The sequence below is a fragment of the Primulina eburnea genome, chromosome 6, assembly GCF_022965805.1.
Source record: "Primulina eburnea isolate SZY01 chromosome 6, ASM2296580v1, whole genome shotgun sequence".
NCBI classification, from domain to species: Eukaryota; Viridiplantae; Streptophyta; class Magnoliopsida; order Lamiales; family Gesneriaceae; genus Primulina; species Primulina eburnea.
In genome coordinates, this window is record NC_133106.1 from 677,767 (window position 1) to 690,362 (window position 12,596).

Consider the following 12,596-nt stretch of genomic DNA (forward strand, 5'->3'; position numbering starts at 1 on the left):
ACTAGAGGTGTCACAAAACACTGAAACTTTACTACTGCTGTGCAAAGACCTGGAATCCTAGGTTTAATTGTGGGATAAATTTCCAGGTTCTTCTCAACCTAACGCCCTGTCTATCTTTTTTCAGTGAAGAGGGACCATTTGACAAATAATCATAATCAAAACTATTCTTCACGCTCTTCACAACTTTTTCTTTGATCCATGATTATATGTGATGTGCAATACAACTAGATTGACTTTACATTTGATAAATATTTATTGATGAAGGGACATATAATTGTTAATTCATGGGATTCCAGAATTAATTTAGCCGAAAGAGCGACGCAAGAAATGTTATTTTAGAGTATATCATGAACACCACTATTCTAAACTTTCATATATTATTATGCAAAATAGACCAACAAAAAATGACTGCAAATGGCATAGCATGGAATCAGTTACCAAGTCTGTCAATAAATTAAAAGAAATCTTAACTCTCATATCATTGAAGTCCAAATATTTGCTCTCGGAACTGTTGGAATATAGAATCAATCAAGAAAAGCTTATAACTTACGAGCTAAAACGACGGTCATCGTTAATGCTTGAATTCAACTTGGAGACTTGTGATTTCGCAATGATTGATGGTCTGGAGGGAATACATCAACAAGGAAGCGGTGAATCATTTCAAAACTGGTGAAAGTGATTACAGCTGCTGGTGTGGTTCTGAGGAGGTTGGTAGCACAACCTCGATAAAAACCAGGTATTCCATCTTGCTGGAAGACTTTCTTAATGCAGTCAACAACACCAGAATACCGCTTTTCAGAGTGGTGCCCTTGCTCCTGAAGCCTCGATCGCACGACCTGCATTCAGTAGAGATGGTTCATTTCAGGAATTTCTTCAAGATTCAAAGATGTGCCGATTATTTCTCATAAAGTTGAAAGCAAATATTTGATCCACACCTCATGTGGATACGTCAAGGTGGAAGCGAATATTTTAGAAACTGATGAAGCCACTGCGACGTTGCTTGCACCAAGTTTATCCATCGTCGTGTTATCTACCATCATCAGAATAAATTAACGAATAGAAATATGAACATGAAGAGAGAATTTGGGACTCTTAAGTACCACGATCAGCCAAGTAACATTTTATCTTCTCATATGTTGGAAATTGAATTGCAACATGACTAATACCAGCCAAAGCCGGCACAAGGCCACTGCACACAAAACATTCACGACATTATGAAGTGAATTATATTTGGTAAATTAGTAAAACAGAATCATCCATGAGATTCTGTGAAATGATTAACTAACCTGTATAATCCTCGAATGCCCTCTTCATGTGCAATTCTTCTCAAGGCAGACAACGTGCTCCTATATAGCACCACACCTCCTCTCATTTCTTGTGTCTGCAGTAGCGAAATTAGTAATGATTAAACCCAATCTAGTTGTGATATAGACATTGACACTACTGACACCAAAGACTTGTATTTTGACTTAGGAGGATAGTGTTCATAATGTTTGAAGTTTGAACCGATAACGGTCTTGGATTTTAATTCATCATTAGATAAGTTTTAGTAAAAAAATCAGTAAGGAATTCAAATGTAAATTACCACACAAATGAATTACAAAATTCGCTGGAATGGATTTTTTAAATTCAATAAATTCTCATGTCAATAAATTTAAAATAAATAAATTGAACTAACCAATTCAAATTCCATGAAGTTCCGCAAAGGAGGCCACACCATGGCCACAATGCCGAACCGAACATTTCATATTTCATTCACCAATTCTAATTCCAACATACTTCATACACGTACACAACATGTTTCTATATAAATCAGGAGCTCGATGGTCATTCAATAAAACAAAACATAAAATAAGTCTCCAAAATTTCCTTGGTTCAGGCCAGAAGGCACAATTGGGTCAGCTTAGTCCCACATGCTAACCATATTACAAGTAAATATTCCACATTCAAAAGGATGGGATGTCACAAATAGCATACTTGAAATCTTGTCTTAACAACCCAGAGAGGATTTGTTGCAATTGTAGTCGCAGCTCCAGCACCAGAAGCAGCCAACATATTAGCACCAACTGAGAGATGATGATTTACATCTATAATTCCAGAAACATATAGTTAAGGTACACCGTACATAACAACACCACACAAGGAGGAAAAAAATTGATATCCATTATAGAAGTAACATGATATAAAATAAAAATCAATGATGAACTCACCATCAGCACCAAGAAAACTTTTTAGTTGCTCATAAATGGTGAAGTACACCTGGGAGAAATCAACGGAAATGCCATTTATAATTATTATTGATCACCTTCTTGGAAAGGAGAGAGATTTACTGCCTAATTTTACAAAGAACCATGCTAACAGCAACCATAGTAAAAAACAGAACAAAAATTAATAACTTACTGCCCAATTTGGCAGCAATGCAAGCACCGTGGGAGAGAGTCCGCGGTACATACCACGAAAGCCCTCCTTTTGAAATATTTGTTCCAAACTTCCAACTATAAGACTACCTGGCCGACAATAAACAACAATCACCATCATTAAATCTCCTGTGAAACTATTCTTAAAGACAGACTCAACCAGTCTCAAAAGATAGCATGAAATAAATAAGAAGACAAACATTCCTGGCGACCAAAACTAAAAACTAGATGGAAGAGCACTCACACTTAATATTATCAAGTACTTAACATTCTCAAGCTTAAAATAACAATATTATAAGCATATTCAAATCAAAATTTCATGTTGGATCCAAAAGTCAATATTTACAAAAGAAAAGAATAAAAATGACAATAATTTTTCTAACCTTTGACATTAGCATTAGAAAGCTGCGGCAGTCCATGGACCTGGAACCTAGTCTTGATAACATCTAAAGGACACACAAAAGTAGCTGCAATCACTCCTGCACCATTATGGAACTCAATCTCATCAGATTATCGCCAATTACTTCATTGTGTCACTTTTATTATAAAAAGTAAAAGAGATGTTAAACCTCTGTCATATCGGTACGTAACGTAAAAACATGGCACACCTACAAGTTTTCAATACTGGGAAAGCGAAGATAGGCAAAAAAAATACAGAATTCGATAAAATTAATATCAGGAAAATATGTGGCAGCAAGTTGAAACTTATGAACTTCGTATTAAAAAAAGCTATTTTTAAAAAAAAATTCTTTTACCAAGCACATGCACACTATTGGAAGTTGAAGAGCGATAAATTTAAAAAGAAGGTACTTGAAGAAACTTTACCAGCTGCCGCACCGGCACCAGCATTGCAAAGAAGGCCCTTGGGACTAGGGCCGTGAGCTTGTATGGCCATGGGGAAATTTACAGTAATAAGAAAATTTTAAAACAGTAAAAGCAAAATCAACTTCTTGATTGGCGGCGATGTCAGAGTCCTCTCTCAAGAGAACGATCGGCGAGGACAACCGTAGCATGGCCAATCCGTACAACTCAAATAGATCAAATCGACCGACCCCTTTCTCGACGGTGAAAACAATTCTTCTTCCAAAAAAATTCAACACCACCCCCAATAACTCCACAAAAATCTAGGGCTTATTGACGGAAAAAATCAACAGAAGGACCAAGCAAGATGTTGTTGAACGCTAAACGTTAGGGTTATTGATCCCCCTCGCTCCTTTGGGGATTGGATCAAGCGTCAGAATCAGAATCAGGAAGAAGATGAAACGGAACCCGGTGAAAGACAAAATACGAACGAGAGGATAAAAATTCTTGACGATGGATTCGGTCATTCGCTAGACTCACTTCAAACTTCAAACTCTTATTAAATATCCATCCATCCTTTTGTCTGTTTTACATCAATAAATAAATTGTGTATTTTAATTATAGACAAAAATTTGTGCTCATCGATCATATTTTGTGAGATAGATTTTTTATTTCAGTCATTTATAAAAAAATATATTTATATACTAAGAGTATTACTTTTTATTGTGAATATCGATAAAATGATCAATCTCATAGATAAAAATTTATAATATAATCTCTCTCCATCCAAAGAGATAGTTTGATCATTATTTCAAATATAGAACAACCTATATTTAAGCATGTTAATTAATATTGTAGTGATGTAATCATAGTTCTTCACGGAATCACGGCACTTTTGTGAAGTTTGTCTCATATATTTTTTAAAAAATAATGATTTTGATATAAAAAAATAATATTTTTTTTTATGAAAAACACAAATAAAATATCTATTTCTCATATTTATCCGTGAGACCGTGTCATTTGAATTTTGTGTTTAATTTAATTTTACTTAGTTACGAACTAAAAAAATAACACCACGAATTTCACAGTTTGAAAAAATAGATTACATGGTTAATTCATTATATATAAAACATAACATTATATTTTATTGTTAGGTTAGGTTAGATTAGATAGATCATACCAGCAAAAAGCAATCACTATTTTTAACATCATTCGCCATATATTTATGGGAAAACTTCTCAAAAATCCTCAAAAGTAAATTGAAATGTGTTTCTAGTCCCTATGTCAGAAAATATCACTTTTAACTCCCCGACCCATTTTAATATATGTTTAAAGTCCCTAAATCGCATGAAGTTACGTTGTTGCCCTTGTTAATTTTCAAAAACCCTTAAACACCCTCTTGTATTTGTTTTTATTTTTACGGTTCCCTCTTGTATTTGTTTTATATCTTCCCGACATTAATCTTCATAATTCCCAACGTCTCACAAACGCTATATACTTCATGCCACTGTGAATCGGAGGAATCCTTGGCAGAGAAATTGAACAACATAGAGACGAAATAGGTAAAAAACTTGAGTACAAGAATCCGAAGAAGAGTATAGAATCAAAGGAGAGAAGGACGAGTAAATCACCACAAAAAAAAGATAGTGAAGAAAGTTGTGAAAGAGAAAAATCAGAGAACGGTTTGTATATATCTGTAATTTTTAAATTGAACCCTATTATTATGATTTCGCTATTTTGTTTCTCAAATTTTTTCTTGTTTGGACAGTGAGTGCTCGAAATTTTTTCCCATTGATTAGGAACATTTATCCCCAATTTCTAGAGTTTCTTTTTTCATATTGTTATCAAATTGGTTTTTTATTTATATTGCATTATTTCTGAATATTACAAATAAAGTTTATAAATCAGGTGAAAAAGTGTTGGCTTTATGAACCATTTATCCCTAATGACCACGTTATTTTTATGTTAATAGTAATGTGATTGATACTTGATCGACTCTCTTTATTTGGGTTTATATTTAGCCTAGATTATTTGTAAAAAAAAATTGTGTTTTGATATATATATATATATACACACACACATACACACACATCAGAGATATATTTCTTATCTTTTTCTCGTTTTCTAATGTAGAGTTTGCTGTTGAGAAGAACCTTTTTGAATCTGGTAATTAGCAGAAGGAAGAAAATGAATTATGTTCAAAGCTACTTTCACGTTGTTCCTCCCATTTCTTTAAATCCGTGATGAGAAAACCGAAGCCTGTCTTAGGTGAGCAACAAATTGGTCGGATAAAAGATACTCCGTTTGCGAAATGGATTGATATTATAACGGCCCGAAAATCCGTGTTTGTAAATTTGTGGAAAAATTTAAAATTTTCTTTTTAAAATAATCAAAACTGCCTCATTCACAAAATCAACTAATAAGTCACGTTTAAATGTTCAAAATAGCAGCGGAAGAAATTATTACTCGCCAAAATAATAAGTTAAAGTATCCAACAACTGATAAAATGTTTGAGCATAAAAAAATGGCAAGTTCTGTAAATGAGGTCCTCGGGTTCCACTACTGCCGACCCAAGCTAGCTCACTGGTCCCCGCCCTCGGCCCCGTCATCATCAGTACCTACAACAATCAAGTCTAGTGAGTCTAAAGATTCAACATGCATATATCGTAAATAACGAGTAAATAATATAGTAAAATTTGCATGGGAGTAAAAATATCATGTCATGAGGCATAACGTGAAAATAACTTATCATGAGCAATTATAATACGTGCATAACTGAACTAAAAATTATAGTGAAAATGTTTGCTTCTTGGAGCCCTCTATTGAAAAAGCTTTCTGTTGAGAGATTATGGTCTACGCAAGTGGCCCCTGAACTGAACTGAACTGGCCGGTAACTGGCGACCGAGTTTAATAATGTACGTCTGATCAGACTTCTGCCACAGTATACTGGGTGAAACCTGGCGACCAGACCGGTAACTGGCGACCGGATTTAATAATGCTCCCATGACCGGTAACTGACGACCGGACCGGTAACTGGCGACCGGATTTAATCATGATAGTAAAGTGACCACAAGCAATATCGCATAAATCTCAAAATTAAAATTTTGCACGTAATATAATTAACCAACATAATCAAATATGAACAATTTCGATCTTCTTGCATTAAAATCATGTACTTGCGATATTTAAAAATATCTATATGGCTTGATTGAAGAGTGATAGAAGAAATAAACATGCCTTGGTTTGTTTTGACAGAAAACAAACGAAATAACGATGCGGTGCGGCGGAGACGGAGTGCTTGTCACTTTCTCACTTATTCTCTCTTAATTCCTTTAAACCAAGCATGCACCATAATTATTATAATAGCGTAAAAATCATAAACGTGATGCATGAACATTTAAAAATATCATGATTTGTGCTCAGGGCGTTGCCGGACCAAAATCTCACCCCGGGTGCAAAATGACCATTTTGCCCTTGGAAACCCAAAAATTATCTTTTTAACCCTGGACCTCTAAAATCGACTCGAAGATTACCGAACTCCTTAAAATGTCCCAAAAAATTTTTAAACGCTTTTTTATACGTAAACTCGAGCCAAAATCGTAGCTTGTCTAATTCGTTATAAAACTTAGACCGAGATCCCTGTTTTAACCCGAATCATCTCGAAACTAAACCGAAATCTTCCCAACTTTTTATCATATTTTAAAAACACCTAAAAGACACTAAAAACTCTAAAACCATATTCAAAACTTACGGCTGGAAGATCCAACAAGTAATAACTCTCGGCCCCCCATGTCATCATCTCATTACACCACATGTCCCCCCATTTCATCACCCTTCGTTTCTCTCTAAACCCACCACATGGACCTAGCTTAGACCTTAAAAGACCTACCTTAATCACACGATCGGCCCCATGCAGCACCACTTGCGAAGAACGGTGAAAACACCTAACGTCAAAAGCTCTACCCTCCTATACCTCTCGGCCCTCTCCCAATCTGTCCAAAATCTTACGCCATCACCACAACCTCGCTGTGGGGACCCGGACGCTAATCCATTCCTTAATCATCTTTAGGAATATTAATCATTCATAATAAACAGGGTCTAAATTTTTTTCTTTTAAAATGCAAAGCGGAAACGTAATGTAATTAAAATCAAATTACATGTTAAACATGAACATACAAATCTGATGTCATCTACAATAATCCAACTAGGTTCAACTACATGTCGGTGCTGAATCCTAAGTTGCTTCTGAAGCCCGGATCTCCACGCTATCTAATCCAGCCTCGTTCTCGTCTTGACCCCGCTCCTATCCCACCTGTTGCCATGCACACATACAGACAAGACAACAGTCGGATAACTCCGGTGAGAATTACATTCTCAGTATAAATCATGTATACATGCAATCATATAAATCATATAAGAGCATATAACAAAAATCATATCCTATATCAACGTCATGATATAAATCAATAACAAGCATAAATCATATTCTAAACATGTACCCTAATCAGGAACATAATTCAATCTCTAGAATAAATCCTATTCCAAGCATTTACCAATATCAGGAACATAAATCAATATCAAGAATAATTCCTATTCTAAACATGTACCAATATCAGGAACATAATTCAATATCAAGAATAATTTCTAATCTAGACATGTACCAATATCAGGAACATAATCAATATCAAGAATAACTCCTATTCTAAACATGTACCAATATCAGGAACATAATTCAATATCAAGAATAATTTCTATTCTAAATATGTACCAATATCCGGAACATAAAATGACATGAACCATATTCAGGAACATAATCAACATCAATCCATATCAATCAATATAACTGTCACTCAAGCTCGTGACTCCACGTTTTAGACTAGACTCAATCCTAGTCTAGGGATCCCGGTTTCCAGATGTGGTATTCCTATATCGAATTCCATAAAGGATGGAACCATAATCTCTATTACTCGATATAACCAGTGCCCTGGTATTCCTATATCGAATTCCGTAATAGAAGAATTCCAATACCCTTTACTCGATATAACCAAATATGGTGTTCCTATATCGAATTCCGTAATAGATTCCATTACTCGATATAACCAAACATCCAGTGTCCTGACCTAACCGTCAAGGACTGTAGCTCTATCGCTAATATCCTATCTTGAGACATCGTGCAATGTGCCGTGGCGATACCACCACTATCCGGCACTTCAATCACAAGATAACTCGTCTAATACCTGTCATCTAATATCAAGAGAACAAGTACATCAATCAACTTAATGCAAATATCAATGCAATAAGGTAAAGTATGTGATTTAGGGGAAACTCGAGTCAAACCTCCCTCGAGTTGTGCAATCCCAACTCAACATTAATTTATACCTTTATCTTCTCGCTCAAAAGAAGAAGAAGTCCCGACTCTATCTCGGTCCATTCTCAATCTGGAAATGACAATATAAAACAGGCACAATATCAATATCAGTTCTGAACTCAAGACTGTCTCTTTAAATCTGAAACGATATATCGAGAATCATAATATCAATATTCCATTCTCAATTCAACTCTGAATCTGATTAATCTGAATTAACTCAAATCAGCGGCATAACAGCACAATCTCAGTATTCCCGTCAATACCATATCACCAGATATTAATTACAAATCATAACCCATATTCGATACGATTTGTAATCAGTCTATAATCCAAATCTATTCAATTTCAATTAATATAATCTGAAAAATCATAACAATTCCAGAATCAATCTGTTTCCTGATCTGACTTCGGTTCTACGATGTCTAACATGTCAAGAACATCATATATGAATTATATCAAATTCCTACAACATCATCTTTTCAAATGATATTAAAACTCAATGAAACTTACATCCTTTGGAAGCTTTTGCCAAGAAAAGCACGGAACTAGGCTCAGATAAAAAATCAGACGGCTAGATCTTGCATAATAAATTTTTGAAATGAAAAAGAGCTTGAGGGAAAAGCTCTCGGTTGCCTTGCTGCTGAATTTCTGAATTGTGTAATGAAATGGGAAAGAATCACACGTACAAGTCAAATTGCATGGCTAGAGACATGTGTCAACTTTTCCATAATTGCACTTCAGTCCCTCAACTTTTCACTATTTGCAAATTGGTCCCCGCTCAATCTTTTTAATTCAATTCAATCCTAAATAATTGCAAACATCTTGTAATATAATTCAACACTCCATAATTCTCTAATTCAATAATCTCGGTTTAAAATAATATCATTTCTATAATCTCGGACCTTACAATTCTCCCCCTCTAAGATACGATTTCGTCCTCGAAATCACAGGTAATCAAGTCAGATATCAACACGAAACATATACAAGAGGTAAATCAGAAAACTTATCTCAATGAATCAATTCTGAAATTTCAATCTCATATCCAATTCAGTCTTTCAGATAGTCTCATTGACCTACTGATAACCTTACTGTGTTATCAACAATAGAATAATCTTCGTTCTGAAATATTTTTCTTTTACGGATTTCTGATTCCAATCTGGAATAAGAATTCAAGAAGTATAGCATCGTAATACCCCCTTAACATAACTCTGATAAAATCAGTCTCGCAATACTAGCTGTATAACATCCGTATATACTAATTCATAGCTCATCACAATCAATATCCTTATCTGTTAATTCCAGTCAAAGACATACTCAATCTTCGGCTTCAAATACTAACAATCATCTTCCGACGTTAGCATATTTAGTCTATTAATTTTGAGTTGTTTTCATTTTCTTCTGAATCAGTTTCATTTTCTTATCAGATTTCTGATCCTATCTCAGGTATCACCGCAATATCATTCCCATACGAAGGAAATTCGCAGTTCTCACTGTACAATACCTCGAATAAAGCTATTTCGATAATCATCTAATAGCTATTATTGTACAATAAATCACAAATGACAATGAATCATGTCAACTAGTGCTAAAATCAAGCACTACATTTCCTGGATATCCTCCAGTCTCAGGATAATTCACTCCGACTATCCTTTCATCTATAATTCATAGACGACAAATCATGCTACATACTCAGCCAAAAGTACAAAATCAAACGAAAGTCACAGTCTGATAAAATCAACTTTGGCATTTAATACAATCTAACCCCTTTTCTGACATACTTCTTAGTCGTCGGGTCATATTTGTACGTCATCCTGTACAATATAACATGTACAGATTTGAACAATCGTTCAATCATAATCACATCACAACCCCATCTAAGAAAGATTTCAGTAGTGTCATCACACAGTCTATAGAAATGTACTCCCATTTCTATTTAGAAATCAATAATCAAGATAATCAATCTACAAATTCTATCTTTCTGTCTTCATCTGGCAGCGATTTAGACATTTCCATACAAATTCTGTCATAACTGATTTCATTTGTTTATATCAAAACTGTCTATTCGAATTATCACACATTTCCTGTTACCAGAATAGTATCAAATCTACTATTGTGTGCATCTGACAATACCTGTCAATTTCCAATTCGAATATCTAACATAAACAAATCAGCTAATCATATAAAATAAAATATTACCTACCTGGTAATCGGCTCTGACACACTGTTCTGACTATCAAAATCAAGTTCTGAACAGTCTGATTCAACTTCTGAACTGCTTTAAATCCTCAAAATCAGTTCTGACTCGACTGCACTGTATATAATCTCAACGATTCATAACAATCGATATCAAACACATACTCAGAGTGATAATAATAGCGGATCAGATTCAGAATATCAGTACGCAATGCTGATCTAATGACTGCATAAGACACAATCTCTGACATTTCTGACATCTCTGAAATGCTGCCATATTCAATGTCGTTCTCAGTCACTGATCACTATCTCAGCAGTACTATAATCAGTCAGTATACCATCTTCAGATATCACCGACTTTGAATACAGTCTGTTACAATCGAGATTCATATCCGAACAATTCTGTATACAACAATCTCAGTCTCAAAATATTCAATTCAATCATACGCTGCGAATATATCAAAATGTCATAGATAAAACGAGCATAATGTCTTCAGAATATTGCTGAACACAGGATTTATCAATCCATCATCGGAACTGAAATACTTTCCAGAGAAACATATATTCAAATGTAACTCTAACTCTTAGACAATAATTCTTTCAACTGATATCTCAATTCTTTCAGTTCAATCAGTATCAGTCTATACAAATTATAAAATGAAACCAATACCTGGTATCAAATCAAGGCTGAAATCATTCTTCCTAATCCAGGACAACCATGCAATCTCATCTGAAAGACTATAGCAAACCTCTTGCTATTAGTAAATCAATTCATGATAGGCTCAGCTTCAGTCATCAACTGAATACATAAGGAATTACTCCATTCCTTTCGATAATCATCGAATCATAAACAATACAGATATCAAGGAATTCAAAATCAAGAATCCTTACCGTATATCATTTATTCCTTGGCCATTTCAGGTCCGAATCTTACCATCTCCTGGCAAGAATCTATCATAGCTATGTACTTGTTCAATATATCAATATCCATTATGCAGTCATCATCAGACAATACAAGTACAATCTAGTCTAATTCAATCTCATTTTCAACTTACTGCAGTATATCATATCCCACAGAATATCACTGATATCAAATTCTTTCTCCAAAAGGTAAAGAAGCAATACTACAGTAGATACAAAACCAACAGGTAAAGCATATATCAGTGCCACCCAATCAAGGATAATCATAATGATTGCATTAGTATATATCAATACATATGCATCATAATCATAGAGGAACAATACCTGCCACTATATCATCAAGTGTGTCCTGGGTCTGTTCCTTGATCACCATATCCAGATGATCCAGCTCCCTGAAATCCTCGGGAACCTCTCAGTTCTAGTACTCCTTTGGGTGTAATCCACCAACTTCTGGCAGCTTCTCGTAACTGAGGGAATACCAGTTTAATTCTCTGTTCATCTGTACAATTAAGTAATTCGAACAGTATTTCTATGTCATCCAACCAGTTCTCATACTCTTCAGACGTCCCGATACCACTCAGAATCGGCTGCTGAAATAACTGAAACTCTTTCAATTTAGTTTTCATCTGAATTTCTGATACATCTATCTGATCAGACGAAGTACTACCCCTTTCTGAAATTCTTCTACGAGGTATATCTGATGATCACAGGAGTCAGTAATCACAGGAGATAATCAATCTCAATCCCTTTCTGATCAGCTTACCTTCTGATCAAAATTGGTTCTGATTTATTTTCAAATCAGATATATTACCAAATCAATTCAGATATTCAGGTAACGTACATTTAAACGCAATAAAACATGCTGGCATGCTAGCATACTCAATGTAAATCAACAT

General features: G+C 34.7%; 1 protein-coding gene across 1 annotated transcript; it reads right to left on the bottom strand.

The window, feature by feature from the left end:
- Positions 1 to 348: 348 nt before the first annotated feature.
- LOC140833712 (nicotinamide adenine dinucleotide transporter 1, chloroplastic-like) lies at positions 349 to 3,732 on the bottom strand. Its single transcript, XM_073198038.1, has 9 exons — positions 3,243 to 3,732; positions 2,801 to 2,896; positions 2,401 to 2,507; positions 2,211 to 2,259; positions 1,978 to 2,087; positions 1,287 to 1,381; positions 1,101 to 1,189; positions 936 to 1,030; positions 349 to 836 (listed from the first exon to the last, which is right to left on the bottom strand). The coding sequence occupies exons 1-9, from the start codon at positions 3,310 to 3,312 to the stop codon at positions 585 to 587; spliced, it is 963 nt and encodes a 320-aa protein (XP_073054139.1). The 5' UTR covers positions 3,313 to 3,732; the 3' UTR covers positions 349 to 584.
- Between the last annotated feature and the right edge of the window lie 8,864 nt (positions 3,733 to 12,596).

What these genes read in the sequence shown, in the direction of transcription:
- LOC140833712 (XM_073198038.1), bottom strand. Translation starts at nt 3,312, where the DNA reads ATGGCCATACAAGCTCACGGCCCTAGTCCCAAGGGCCTTCTTTGCAAT. An exon ending in GGCATTCGAGGATTATACAG is followed by an intron (nt 1,190 to 1,286) that starts GTTAGTTAATCA and finishes TTTTGTGTGCAG; the next exon opens with TGGCCTTGTGCCGGCTTTGG. An exon ending in CCTTGACGTATCCACATGAG is followed by an intron (nt 837 to 935) that starts GTGTGGATCAAA and finishes TACTGAATGCAG; the next exon opens with GTCGTGCGATCGAGGCTTCA.